The 14,047-nt window shown below is 42.1% G+C and overlaps 1 protein-coding gene across 1 annotated transcript in view; it reads right to left on the reverse strand.

The window, feature by feature from the left end:
• LOC104127011 (CD2 associated protein) overlaps positions 1-14,047 on the reverse strand; it is a 114,216-nt gene that overhangs the window by 55,469 nt on the left and 44,700 nt on the right. Inside the window, exon 4 of the mRNA XM_009639634.2 lies at positions 6,313-6,473. Coding sequence (XP_009637929.1) covers positions 6,313-6,473 — 161 coding nt within the window. The remainder of the gene's footprint in view (positions 1-6,312; positions 6,474-14,047) is intronic.

The following is a 14,047-nucleotide window of genomic DNA, read 5'->3' on the forward strand; positions in this document are numbered from 1 at the left end:
CGCCTAGGTTAGAATTAAGAAAGACGCAGGAGAGAGTGACACTGTCTCAGCCACGATCCCTCCCAACTCCATGACCCCTGTTTAAAGTTCTGGGCGAGGTCAATTTTCTGTTTTTGAAAAGGAATTATGGAAGATGCTATGCTTGAAGGAGTTTTCAGCCAGAACTTCTCTCACCAGTTCACAGCACGCTCGGTGCTTAACAGCATCCCACCAGCAAGAACATAGGGAGGAGACAGCAAAGACACAGCCTTAAGAAGGTGGGTCAGCTGTGCTAACACTAAAATTTTGGTCTAGGGTGGCTTCTTTAAGGGAAGGAAAGGTGCTTGGGTTTTATTTTGCTTACACAAACACATAGGCCAGGAAGTTGAACAAGAAAGTACCGCCTGAATACCAATCAGCCTTTGTAAAAAAGAAATTCTTCACGCAAGCACCATAGCCATTTGCAGTTCCTGAGTATCTCTGCACACTACAGAAGGGTAGATAAGCTAAACCAAACCCAAGTAATTTTATTACACAACCAACTGCAAGCCCAAGAATTTACAGAAATTAAACAAAAACCTAAAAAAATATATTGCAATCACAACTTCTAAATTTGTGCTGCTGTTCCCGTTTATTACCCTGAAACGCAAAGGTTATTAACAATATTTGATGTTGAGAACATATGGAAAATAAAGCAAGCTTACCTCTTCCAAGGACATATTTGCTCAAACACACCCAGTGTTTCAGGTTTTTTTTATTCGGGGGGAGGAAGAAAAGTGTCACAGCGAACAAAGTTCACGTGTTAACCTGAAAAGGATCCAGGCTCGGCGCTGGAGCAGCGGCACACACCTGCACAGGCAAAAAGCTTTCTCCGAACCAGCTCTATCGCAGACACATCCTCCGGCGAGCGGGCGGCTGAGGTGATGCATATCCCAAACAGGCTTGTAGAAGTGTCCAGCTTGCTCACCAGAATGCCCCTGAAGCCTACCGGCAAACTTTTCTACGTTAACTGATGAAAGCTACTAATTAATCCATCTGCCGCTCCTCCCTCGTTCGAGTTACTGCCTCGAGCTTATGATCGAACTGGTTTTACTACTGTGAAAAGCCGTATTACTCACAATATAGCTAGTTACAAAACTAAGATAGCAATAAATGAAATAAACCAAGGAACTTAAGTTCTTAAAAATCTTCTCAGCAACGTACAGACAAAAACCTTCAAAAGTAAGCAGAAGGATGAACACTGAATCATCACTTGCAGCGTATCAACACAACAGTTGGCTGGAGAGTGAATAGAGCTACTCAAAATTGATAAATAAATGACAAAAATACAAAGAGACAAAAAAAGCCAACCCAAAACCAGAAAGCCTTCCACACACCTTAACATCTCCAAAAACCTCACACATTCAAACTAACAGCACTACGGCACTGCTCTAACCCCTACTGGAAATGAAAGTCTGTGTGCACATTTAGCACTGTGATGAATTTTAGAAAGGAAAAGCCACTTTCAAAGAAAACAATAAAAGGTTTCCACTGCTAATTTCTTTCGGGAATTTATGAAGTTGTTTATTTTAAATTGCCCACAGAGGAAGAGGGAGAAAAATGGAAATAACAATGTCAGGAACAAGAACTTTAATTCAAATTTTTCATCCCCACTAAAAGCATATACACACACACTTCAAACAGGAATTTCAAATCAGGTTTTGTTAATAAAATTGAAAATTTATGCACTGCAAAACCCAGCACTGCCACATAGGCAGAAAATCTTTAAAAAGGCCTACTACCAAAAAGTGAATTCAAGGAAATAGCTTCACAAGTGGGCAGTGTAATTGCTTGTACTTTTTTTTTTTACCTACTTGTTTTCAAATACAGTCATCACAAGCTCCTCCACCACCCCTGAGCTCTGGTTTCAGGACTGCTTTAGACATCCCACCTCCCGACTTCCCTCCTAACCTTTACAGTACCTCCCACCCTCCATCCAATGCAGTGACACTAATATCTGAGGATGTTTTGGAGGCTTTATGGGGTTCCCCTTAACTGAGTCTACCTGTTCTCTTTCTTTTAATGCAAAACAACACAAGTGGAAGTCAGCACCAAGAACTGCATCTTTTGGGACAGACTGTCTCAGACTGCTGGTTAACCCGTCAAGTGGTGAGCCCCCAGCCAGCATCAAAACCAGGCACCACCAAGCTCCGATTCTTCTTCAGGATCTCACCATCAATGGACAAAAAGTTTGGGCAGAAGCTAAAAAAAAGCCCAACCAAAAAGTTACCGGTGGATGTTATAAGGTACCAAGCATCAGCATCACATCAGTATCCACAGGAAGCTTCCACACGTTCCCTTCTGCATATGAGTATTTCAAAGTCATATAGTGCTTAGCTCACCTACCTGTCTGTACAACAAATTAACCCACGTGAAAACAGAACGTCAGCTTCCTTCACTGCACTTCGGACAGCAGAGATCCAATCGCTACTACTGCATGAAACAAACCTACTACCACGACATAAAACTATTTTGCAATATTTAGAAGACTTGAGAAAACAGGAAGACATAATCAAAACGCTATTTCCTGCAGGACTTTAACAACTCAAAACGAAGTTGAGAGCACTTGGTTGTACTTCAAACAGAAAGATGTGTTTGTCAAAGCATGGAAAAGTCTAAGTATGAGGAGTGGTGTAAAATGTCAGTAAATCCTACGTATTAGCGGAGCCCAGAAGGAGGGAACAGAAGGGGACTGATCTGCTTCAGCGGTGACGATAGAGTCCGAATCTGGGGCATCCAGATGCATGCAGCCGTAATCCTCCTGTTGACATTTTGGTTGTCCTTCAAACAGGCAAAAAGCAGCCGCACGCTGCCTGGCAGCCAAGGACAGTTTGCAGCTGCCACCGAAGCAACAAGCTCTTTTCCTGCCCTCGGACAGGAAAAGAGAGAGACAAACTAACAAAAGGAGCAAAACCCAAAACCAAACTAACTGGAATTAGCGCCCCCACCCCCCAGTTCTCTTGCAGCTGTCTGATAAAAATCAAGGGCTTCTTTTAAAAGAACTCATTTATCTTCTCTAAAAACATGAAAGAAAATACGTCCATCTTCACCCACTTTAATCCGTCATATACATGTGATATTTTTAAATATTTTATACATGAAAAGGCTAGGCAAATCTATTGGATAATGTGCACTTCTAGCTTCAAATGCTAATGCTTTTCAGATCAGCACAGATTATAGTTTACCATCCAAATTCTGCATGGAGAGGTTATATCCTGGACTCAGTTCAATTCTTAACAAACCAGCATATATATCACAAAAAGTCCTCAGATTTATTCAATGAGTTTATCCAAATTTATACAATGACTTCAGGCCAGATCCCCATCTAATGCATGAAGTTACACTCAGGAAATAAGATGATCCTTTCAGGAAGGAATAAATATTCAAGTACAGTCCCAGAATTTTGCATCCAAACGTGTAAAACTTGGTGCAACCCTTGGTCCTGTCCACACGGATTTGCTCTCTCTGGTCACATTTCTACTGATCTGACCTGGGAGATCCACCCCATGCACCCGACATTGCCCCAGCCCTCCCAGTCCAGTGTCCTTGTAGCCGTTCCCTCCTCACTGCATGATTCAGACCTTCAACCTCCTTCCCCTTTCGTGTGGGTCATGAGAAGTTAGCAATATTTGTCCCTCTTCAGCATCTTTCTTGTCATTACCCCTCCCAATCAACTTGCTACACTCCTCTACTGCCAGCCCTACACCCCCTTGCAGGAGCTGATATACCCTGCCCCACAGAAAGCTCAGGAGGACACAGAGGCCACCAGCGCCTGGTGATGGTGAGCTACTGGGCAAGGCAGCACATGAGTAAATCCATTTCTCAAGGGATTTTCCTTGTTCACAAGGCCAAAGTACAACCCTGCTTCAGCTTGTTTCCACCTCCCTCCTGCAGCTCACCCACACACCTTGCAGGTGTTAACATTGCACCAGGCCAAGCTGGAGCATTTCAGTTTAGTTGTTGAGGCTTGGTATTTGCAATGGTCCGGTCACATTAGCATTTCATAGATCCTGCACCATCAACAATCTACTGCAGCAGCAAGCAAGAGAACACTTGGGAGAGGGAGGCAGAAAAAAAACCAAAAAAGCAAAAGCTTTCCCAGAAAGTCTCTCAAACTATCACTACCTGTAAATTAACTTCTAAGAAGAAACTATAATAAAACTCACTATGAAGCACACCATGACTTTCACTTCCCTGGCAATTAATGCTTTCCCATCCTCTCATCACTGCACAACAGTCTTCCAACCTACACATACCATCTTAAAAGTTCCCAAGATCAACCTCATAACTGCACCCAACTCCAGCATCGAGAAGGCAAGTTGTCATAAAACCAAAGATACAATTTTCTTCTACACAACTTCCTTTCCACTCCTCCAAATCCCTATGCCTTCTAGAAAACTGACTGTCCCCTCTAATTCAGGATATCCGACCATGCCACGCATATACTGAATATCTGCGTAGTTAAAAATACCTGGAGCTGAGATGCATAAAGCTTTTTCAGGATGAAAGTAATTTAAAATGGAGCTTATAAAAGCCACAGCTGCAGAAGTGCAAGAAAACACCCAAGTAGTTTAGTTTTCAACTAGAGACAAGCCACATCCAACCCTCCCTTGCTGTTCAGTAGAAAGACGGTCTTGATGACACAAGAACTAGAGAAGAACAGCGACGCTTGATTCCTATATGGTACTTGAGTCTAATTAAATACATCAACACAGTAATCATCAAAACACCACTTACGGTAAAGTTAAGTTACTACTTACACAGGACTCAAATCCCAAAACAGATTTTGAACTAAACTACAAACAACTTAAAAATATTAGACAAATGAAAGGCATTCCTTCACATTTTTTCTTGGTAAAAGACCCTCTCCAAGAGCAGCTGAATTATTCCCATCAGTACTTAAATCCCTCCACAGTAAATCAAAAACCAGTAATTTTGCTTTTTCAGTAAGTTGAAAGAAAAATTGTCAAATTTAATGTAAGCAAGTATAAAGAGGTGTTATTACTGGACAAATTTCCCCTTAGGTTTAACGATATGAAAATATCACAGGAAGATACATTAGATCATTCTGGTTTGCAAAGAATTAATTTCACTTCAAAATAGATAGGAATATCTAAATTCTCTTTGATTAGACTTTGCAGAAGTTACACTAAAGGAATCCTTGGAAGTTACTAACACTGTTAGAAAGCATAAAGAAAAAAAAAGCATAAACTCATCTAAACCACCCGAGTGTTACGGAGCTGAAAATATCTGCAGCTCAGCAGACTCTGAATTTCAAAAGTTACACATGGAATAGCACAGCTAGCTGCTTTGCAGACTGCTTCATTGTAAGTAACTAATAGGTAGGTGTGTACTCGTAACATTTAGAAAATTTGCAGAGAAAACATGAGAAATGCAGAAGGTGCAAACAAGAACTTCAATTAAAATTAGGACACAAACAGAATAAATATAAAAGGTTAAATAAAAGGTATGAGAAGCAGTATTCCACAGCAGAAGACAATTACTGCAAGTCAGTCGCACAGCACTGAGCGAGACAGAGCACCCAGAGAAGAGGATCGTGTTTAGAAAGGTGATGACTAATCCAAGGACACGACAGCGCTGCAGCCCCACGGAGCACTGACCTCACACCCTTCCCATTTCAGGTATTTGCTGCTGACAAATGGGGAGCCCCATCACAAAACCAAACAAGCCGAAAGCCAACCAGACTTCATAGTTAACTTCTAGCTGGATGTGTTCCCTGCCCTGTCCCTTTGCACAGTCACAAAAAAGGCAGTGCCAGCAGCGGGGAGTCCCAGGGTAGGGCAGGATTGCTCCTTCAAACAAAGCAGCCTAATCCAGGCTGAAGCACCCGCACAACCACAGCCCAAGGACACAGTTTTCATTACAACTGAGCTGTGACCCCGCTTTCCCAACCCTCTCATGACTTGATGTCTTCTACAGGGGTAGGTTTGAGGTTTTTTTGTGGTTTTGGTTTTGTAATCGGTTCATCTCACTAAAGCAGGTCACCATGGCTACAAACAACTCTTGGTGCACTGCAGCAGTAGGAAGAAGACAGAATGTAGAGCGCAAGGGTACAGACCAAAAGAAATGATGAATAAGAACAGATAGCAGAACTTAAAACAAAAAAGGTCCTCAAAAGCATACTAAAAAAAAAAAAAAATCATCTCGGAGGTCTTCCAGTTAAAAAAAAAAATCATCTTGTTACAAATAGAACTGACGTGTATTCTAACCACTTCAATAATAACTAGCCTGCTGTATGATCACAGTAAACCCAAATCAATGCAGAAGACTCACCTTCACAAAATTGTCAGGGAACATACCCCTTCTGCCATTCAGCTCCCCTTCTAACCATCCTTCTTCTTCCAGTTTTTTCACATTCCTGATGATTTCCCCAACGCGAATCGTTAACTCATCGTCATGCACTGCATCATAGTCATATTCCACGATAAAGTCCACTAAAAAGAAAAAAAAAAAAATAATAAAAAAAAAAAAACAAACCACACAGTGAATGGAACTTAGACATGGAAATGCAACTTGAAAGCCACGCACGTACAAAAAGGCAGACCTAATGACAAATGCCAAGAACAAGTGTTTTCCCTTACAGCAAGACTTATTTGTGATTTGTAGTATGCCCAACCATTCTGGAGAGGGGAAAAAACCTGGACAGTCACCTCTTCGAATAAAGTAAACTCAGGAATACGACGCCATGTCATATTTTGGTGGTGGTGGGTAGGTTTTTGTGTGGTGGAAGGGATTGCTAGTAGTGGGGTTTTTTTCCCCCCACCCCGCCAAGCCCCAGCCCAAGATTTACTAATTATGAATCACTGCCCACAGGGCATTTGTTACTCAACGCATATTTGGAGCCAAGGCGGGAAAAAGGTTCAAATTTTGCATGTATGGTACATACATATATGCAATGTTTTGTTAATTTTCATGCTTGCATCTGCTATTATAGCTGCAAAAAAAACCTGATTGCTGCACACACAATATTTTTGCAGGTTTGATCCAAGAAATGTAATACAGCCAGAAGGCGTATGATTGACAATATCATAAAACTTAATTTGCACAGACATGCAAAAGGCACCCTCTTTCAGATTCATCTCGTTTTGTATGAAGAAGCAGCAGCAAGAGAGCTTTAATTTTGATATAATTAAGTTTACTCAGAGGAGCACAGCAATGTATTTACATACTTGTCCATCTGTTGCACAAGATCTGTGAGAGTTGCTTACTGACAGCTTAAGGCTTGTTTGGCAATAAAAACTCATTTGTTCATGAAGAAATTCTGTTTATGCCAGAAATTCCCACAAACCTGCAGCAATCAAATAATCTTCCCCCTCACTCAAATCCCCTCAGGACACCCAGGCACTACCAAATGTAACACTGCTGTCACCGAAACCTCCCTCTCCTCTGCAGATCACAACCAACACCCACAAAGATGAGAGCACAACAGGGTTAAAAGACAGAAATCCTGAATGCCTGTGAAAGTGGGGCTTTTTTCCCCAGATCACTCTTTATTCTATCATCATATGATAACATCCAACAATTAATTCACAAATTAAGGAACCAAACTGGAGAAGGTGTTTATTCCTGGTATTGAACTTACAGCTCCATGAAATCAATGTATTAATTCTGATCTGTGGACAGTTTTGATCAAAAGTGCTGGTGCACGCATGTTGCAACATAGCCTTTATCCCTCTGCTGCCTACAGATGGAAGTCAGAAAACCCTTGGTAAAACCAGAAAAAACCCATGGTAAAGACCAGAACTCCATGATGGTGCCATGCATACGAGAGAAGCAAGAATGACCTGTCTGGCAAACTATTTTCCAAATACACCCATTAACAAAGGAGCCAGTCGAATACAAACATGAAGGCTTCGTTTTGCTTTTTCTCCTTTGAGCAAGAACATTTGTTTTCTTCATTATGAACAGAAGTCATCACCAGTTATCTGCTCATGATACACACTCTGGAATTGCCAACATATGCTTTTTGTATTGTATACATTTATTTTTGCCAAAAGTATTCTCTAAGCTTGCTTCAAAGCATCGTATTTCCCCATTACTGCCTGCAGCAAGCATAGCAGTTTTGTCTTGCTTCCACACTGAATTGTTTTTTGAGTGGCTAAGAAGAAATATTGCCCAACAGGTAGGAAATTCTGGCAGCCACAGATCATAAAGACAACTGCTATTCATCACCTACAGTCTGGAAATAAAAGTGTCATCTTCTAACCAACTCACCCAACCATTTTGGAAACCTACAAATGCATAAAAATGTAAAAAAAAAAAAAAAAAATATAAAATATCCATGTTATGTATTTCTCTCATGATAAACTCTGTTTTTAAGCACATTAGCAGGTATTGTATTTCAAATTTAAACATTATAGGACAGTTTTACGAAATTAAACATGGAAAATGGATAACAGTACAGTGTCGGTCATGGTGAATGCTTACAGCATTGCAGACTACGACCTGAACTGCCAAACACCTGGTCCTTTTTCCACAGAAGTAGGAGGCAAACATAGCCACACTATGTCAATATGAACTAATTATTCTGAAAGCTTCTTTTTTTCCTTGAGGGAACATTTCTATATTTGTGCTTGAAACGCACAACACATTCATTTTGGTCACCTTTCCAGACTGTAAAACATAAACTCAGTCATGTCAACAACCAAAGGAGGATCTCGAGAACTTCCCAGTCATCATCCACAAGTTTGTGTTCCAAAGATAAATAGCAGCAAATGAATAACAGCTTTTTATTTTTGAGATTTAGGTGCTGAATTTCCTCCTGTATCTGTCAGTGATACTCAGTGCCACCCTCATTCTCACAGACAGGTATACAAAATCTTATTCTCTCACCTCAAAAGTGAGAGAGGTCACAAGGAATGTCAAGATAGTTTCATCCCGTACATTTTTCATGTGATGCACAGAAACAGCAAGAGGCTACACATCTCTCTACTACTTGGTCCTCAAGAGGAACACTTATCAGTTTTGCTTTTCAACATTAGCAAGTAGCAGTAGATGAACCGTCCAGGTAATTAGGACTGCAGTGTGATGGGCAAGAAACCATTCTACTGCCAGATTAAGTAAGCCTCTGAAATACCTTCAAGTGTAATATTTACCCAAGCAAAAACAATGTTCAGTCGTGACAGAAAGCGTTTTTAAGGAATCGCAACTCCTTATAATAACAATAATTAGGAGTCATTTTAGTCCACAGATTACGCATCTGAATTACAGTTCTGATGATTCAAGTTCTCACTCAAAAGCTTTACTCAAGAACAGGTGTGATACTAAAATCAGTCAGCGGTAAGTTGAATTGCAGTAATATAAGCTGGTCAAAACTCTCAAAAAACAAAGTCTCAATTGGTAGAAGGTGCAGCAGAACACCTCAGCAACACAAATCACCAAAAATACCCATCTTACCTCCCCCTCTGCTTCTACACAGCTTTCTCAATTTCAAGCCCAACTCAAATCAATTATTTGTGGCTTAAAAGTCCATAACAGCCAAGTCTTGGATGAAAAAGCCTTCTCAAGCATTAGCATGACCACTGGGAGGTTAACTGTGCTTTTCACACACATCCATCAGGACCAAAGCTCACCTGAGAGGGAGACGACATTCACCTCAGTTTTCACAGGCAGCATGGGCCATCACAAACCACCTCCCACACTGTGTGCAAAGATGACGACTTTATCCTAGATCTCTAACAAGTAAGTGGCAATCTTGTTTTGGCAAGAATTTAAATATAAACATAAGACATCACCTGGCATGTGCTTCCATCCAAGGGAAGAGGGAAGGAAACAGAAAAATGACAAGCCAAATCAGAGTCGATTAGGGCATTACAGAAAATAAATTATAACAGACTGTAAGAACTGCCAGAACAGATTTAGAAACACCCGACTACATTCAGTGCCCTGGTAGCAGTCAAGGAGCTCTGTTCAATGAAGCATCAGAGGCAGCTGAGCCAGTGCCACCCAACAGCACCATGGTGGCAATAGTGGGAATCAGCAAAGGTGTATGAAGAGGAAATCATGCCTGACCAACCTGAGTCTTCTTCCACAATGAAGTGACTACTTCACTGGATGATGGGAAAGCAGTGGACATTGTCTCCTATAACATCCTTGTGCACAAACTGATGGAGTACAGGCCAGATGAGTGTAAAGTGAAGTGGACTGAAAACTGTCCAAAATGCCAGGTTCAAAGGGTTGTGATCAGTGACAGACAGTCCAGCTGGAGGAGAGTCACCAGTGGTGTGCCCCAGGAGTCACTGCTAAATTGTTCAGTACCTTTATTAAAGATCGGGAAGATGGGACTCAATGCACCCTCAGCAAGTCTGCAGATGATACAAAACTACGAGGAGTGGCTGACAGTCCAGACAGGTATGCTGCTATTCAGAGGAACGTTAACAGGCTAAGGAAACAGGCCAACACAAACCTCATGAAGTTCAAAGGGAAATGCCAAATCCTGCCCCTGGGGAGGAACAACCCCATGCACCAGTACGGGCTGTGGACTGCTTGGCTGGAAAGCAGCTTGGCAGAGGAGGATCTGGTGGATACCACAAAGACGTGTGCCAGCAACATGCCCATGCAGCAAAAGGCAGCCAACAGCATCTTGGGCTGCATTAGGAGGAGTATTGCCAGCAGGTCAAGGGAGGTGATCCTCACCTGCTGCTCAGCACTGGTGAGACCCATCTGGAGTGCTTGGTCCTGTCCTGAGCTCCCCCAGTACAAGACAGATGTGAATATACTAGAGTGAACCCAACAAAGGGCCACGAAGATGATTAAGGGACTGGACTATCTTCATACAAGGAAAGGCTGAAAGAGCTAGGAGAAGGCTCGGGGAGATCTCATTGATGAGGGCGTGGAAAAGACCAAGCAGTGCCCAGTGAAAGAATGAGAGGCAGCGGGCACAAACTGAAACAGAACAAATTCCACTTAAATATACACACACACACTGCAAAAGTGATCAAAAACTGGAACAGTTTGTCCTGAGGGGCTGTGTGGTCTCCTTAGAGGTGCTCAAAACCCAACTGGGCACGGTCCTGAGCAACTTGATGTAGCTGACCCTGCTCTGAGCAGGGGAGTTGGACTAGCTGATTCCAAAGGTGCCTTCCAGCCACAGCCATTCTGGGACTTATTTGAGCCAAAGCTATACCTTAGGTGGCAGCTTTCTGTCATCCAGCCATGACAGCTTTCCAGCATAATTAGGGAACTTCCCAGATGGTGCTTTTTGAAGGTTTTAACCTATTTTCAGGGGCACAGGATCGATTAAATCAACAATGCTAAGCAAAAAAAAAAAAAAAAAAAAAAAAATCAACTGGACATCTTTGGGGGAAAGGTGGTTATAGCAGGCTTTATGGGATTGGCCTTGGGGAGTTCAGCTCTTGGTTTTGAGCAAGATGACAACCTGACTAATGAAAGAATAAAACAGACCAAACACGCCAAAGCCAGTCAGCCCCATCAACTACAAGACAAAAAGCGTCCTATCTAACAATGCTGCCTCTGACAAAACAGCTCACGCCGTTAGCCAGCACGGCAGCGCTGCCGGCACAGGGCAGTCACTGCCGGCAGAGGTGGACTCTCCACTTCTCCAAAACTGACACAACCGGCTCGTTCTGCCAACCACATCCCAGTGCCAAAGCGGAAGGCAAGCCTCCTGAGGTGCGTAGCTGCCTAACACCCAACTTCACCGATTTTAAACATAGGGAGTCTTGAGCCACTCAAACTCTTTCTAAAGTTGGCTATCGTAGCGAACTAAGGCACTCTGGGAGCCCTATTAAAAAATACATAAATAAATCAAGGAAAAGAGCAGAAAATATATTGAAATTCTAGCATGCCTGTGTCTTCAATAGAAATAGCCAAGTGTCAGACACTCGTCCAGCAAAGAGCACAATTTCACATTCTTCCTACTTTGTTTAGGATATTATAAGACAGTCAGAATCCAGTGACCTTTCTGTAGTAGCCAGAAAAAAGACGCAAACCAGATATAAATGCCATAAAAAACACATTTAATAGCTTATAAACTGAAAAAAAAAAAAAGAATCGTTTGTGGGATAGCTGAAACCCCTGCATATAAAACTCTCAAGCTATTCAGGAAGCCTTCCTAAAATCTGCAGCAGACCTGGAGGGACAGAGTCCAACATCAAGCAGCAAGAGGAGCTCGAGTTGTGTGCCATGCTCCATAAAGGTCTCTTCAGGCAGGTTTTAGGTCAATTCAGACAAAAAGTCGTTTATTGGAACGTGAACCCGGGAAAGTTACGTGGCCTCCAGAAGCATCTTGCCAGAGGAACCGCAGTTTATGCTAGAAACTGAGATTTTGCTTTTCCAATTTATCATAACAGACAGTTGCTAGATGCCTGAAACAAACTTTAATAGTACTGTTATTTCCACTTGTACATCTACCATAAAAAAAAAAAAAAAAAAAAAAAACAAATTAGTCTCCTATAAAACCAAGCTAACATTTTTGTCATTATGTATGAATACATACAGAGTTACAAAGGTATTTAGTTTTATAGCAGACAGAAAGCTTATACTAGAGACAAAAGACAACCGAAGACACAACCTTATCCTTTTAACTATCATACTTTTCTTCACAACTACCTCAAAATCAGGTGTTGGACTGAAGGAGAAAGCTCCTTCCAATTGCTTTCCCCCAGAGACTTTCCAACAATTTTTAAGATAGAATAATTCTAGCTGTTTTAATAGTAATACCATAGTATACATTTGGCTACCAAAGACAGATCTTAACACTGAAGAAGTAGTTTAGGTGTTTAAATGTTGAACAATAAAAACACCTCCATAACTGTTAAATGTAACTGGTGGTTATAAGAATGTTTTGGGTTTTTTTTTTTCCACTTCAGCACCACATAATTCCCTGTTATTCTGACCTGAGTCACTGATGACAACCCATATGCTCAGAGACCAGGTGGACTCCCCATTGCCTTTAAAATTCTGGTCCCCGATTCCAAAACTGCAAGACACGCACAAGGTGAGCACCAGGGTTTGGCAACCAAAGATAAATCCCTGCTGGCCAAGAGCCTCACTGCTCTGCAGTCAGGCTCCTTCTTCTGCGCTCTGCATCTGCTCCCGTGATTCACTCTCCTGTTTACATGGTGATCCACAGTGACCACAATAACCTGTTCCCTGAAGATCAAAGTATTCTTTTGGGGTACAGATGTGGATTTGGTCTTCCTCACCCTGAGTAGGGAAGTGCCTCACATTTCCCACTATTGGAGAAACCACTCTGACCACTTGTCTTGTGTAAAAAAGTACTTACCTTCCTTCCACATCCCAACAGCCACCCTGCAGGAGAAGCGGCCTAGGGCCTGAGCCCTGAATAGGTGGAAACCTCTTTCCTTCTTTCCTTCTCATGGTGCCCAAGACCAATCATTAGATAGGCACGCATGGTGCCCATCACTAACGGGAAGGGGGAAACCCACAAAGTTGTATTTCCACCTTAACCCAAGGATGCTGTGATCCCACCCCTCTCTTCTGCCTGCATTCACATGGTCCCTTCCCCCTGGTCTGCACTTCACTTAAATTAGTACTTATTTATACTACTGGTGAATCAGCTAAAGGGAAAACAGCCCAGGAGAAAACTAGTATCAAGTTTATCTCCGTAAGATGGCTCACTGCAGGGTCAGAGGAGCAGGACCGCACCAAACACAACTTAGATCAACATCTACATCACTGTTACAGTCCAGATCAGGAGTATGCTTCTCAGTGAAGCTCCAAACCATCCTCTTTTATCATGCTTCAGTTCACAATGTGGAGCAGTTTCACCGAAACTGCATCAAAGATATGCAGCCCAGGAACACCCTTAATGCATGCTAATCTTTAACAGGCATTAAGTCCATGGGATGAGACTAGAACAAGGACGATACAAAAACATCCAAAACATGCAATATGAATGGCAGGTCCCTTAGACCAGCAGTTTCCCCCCACAGATCATCTTGCCCCCTCACCACTTGCTGCTTTGCACATGGCTGAAATCTGCCATGAAACCACATCCTAACATAACTCATAAAGAATATGAGGC

This window comes from Egretta garzetta, unplaced genomic scaffold (assembly GCF_000687185.1).
Source record: "Egretta garzetta isolate BGI_Z169 unplaced genomic scaffold, ASM68718v1 scaffold235, whole genome shotgun sequence".
Taxonomy (NCBI): domain Eukaryota; kingdom Metazoa; phylum Chordata; class Aves; order Pelecaniformes; family Ardeidae; genus Egretta; species Egretta garzetta.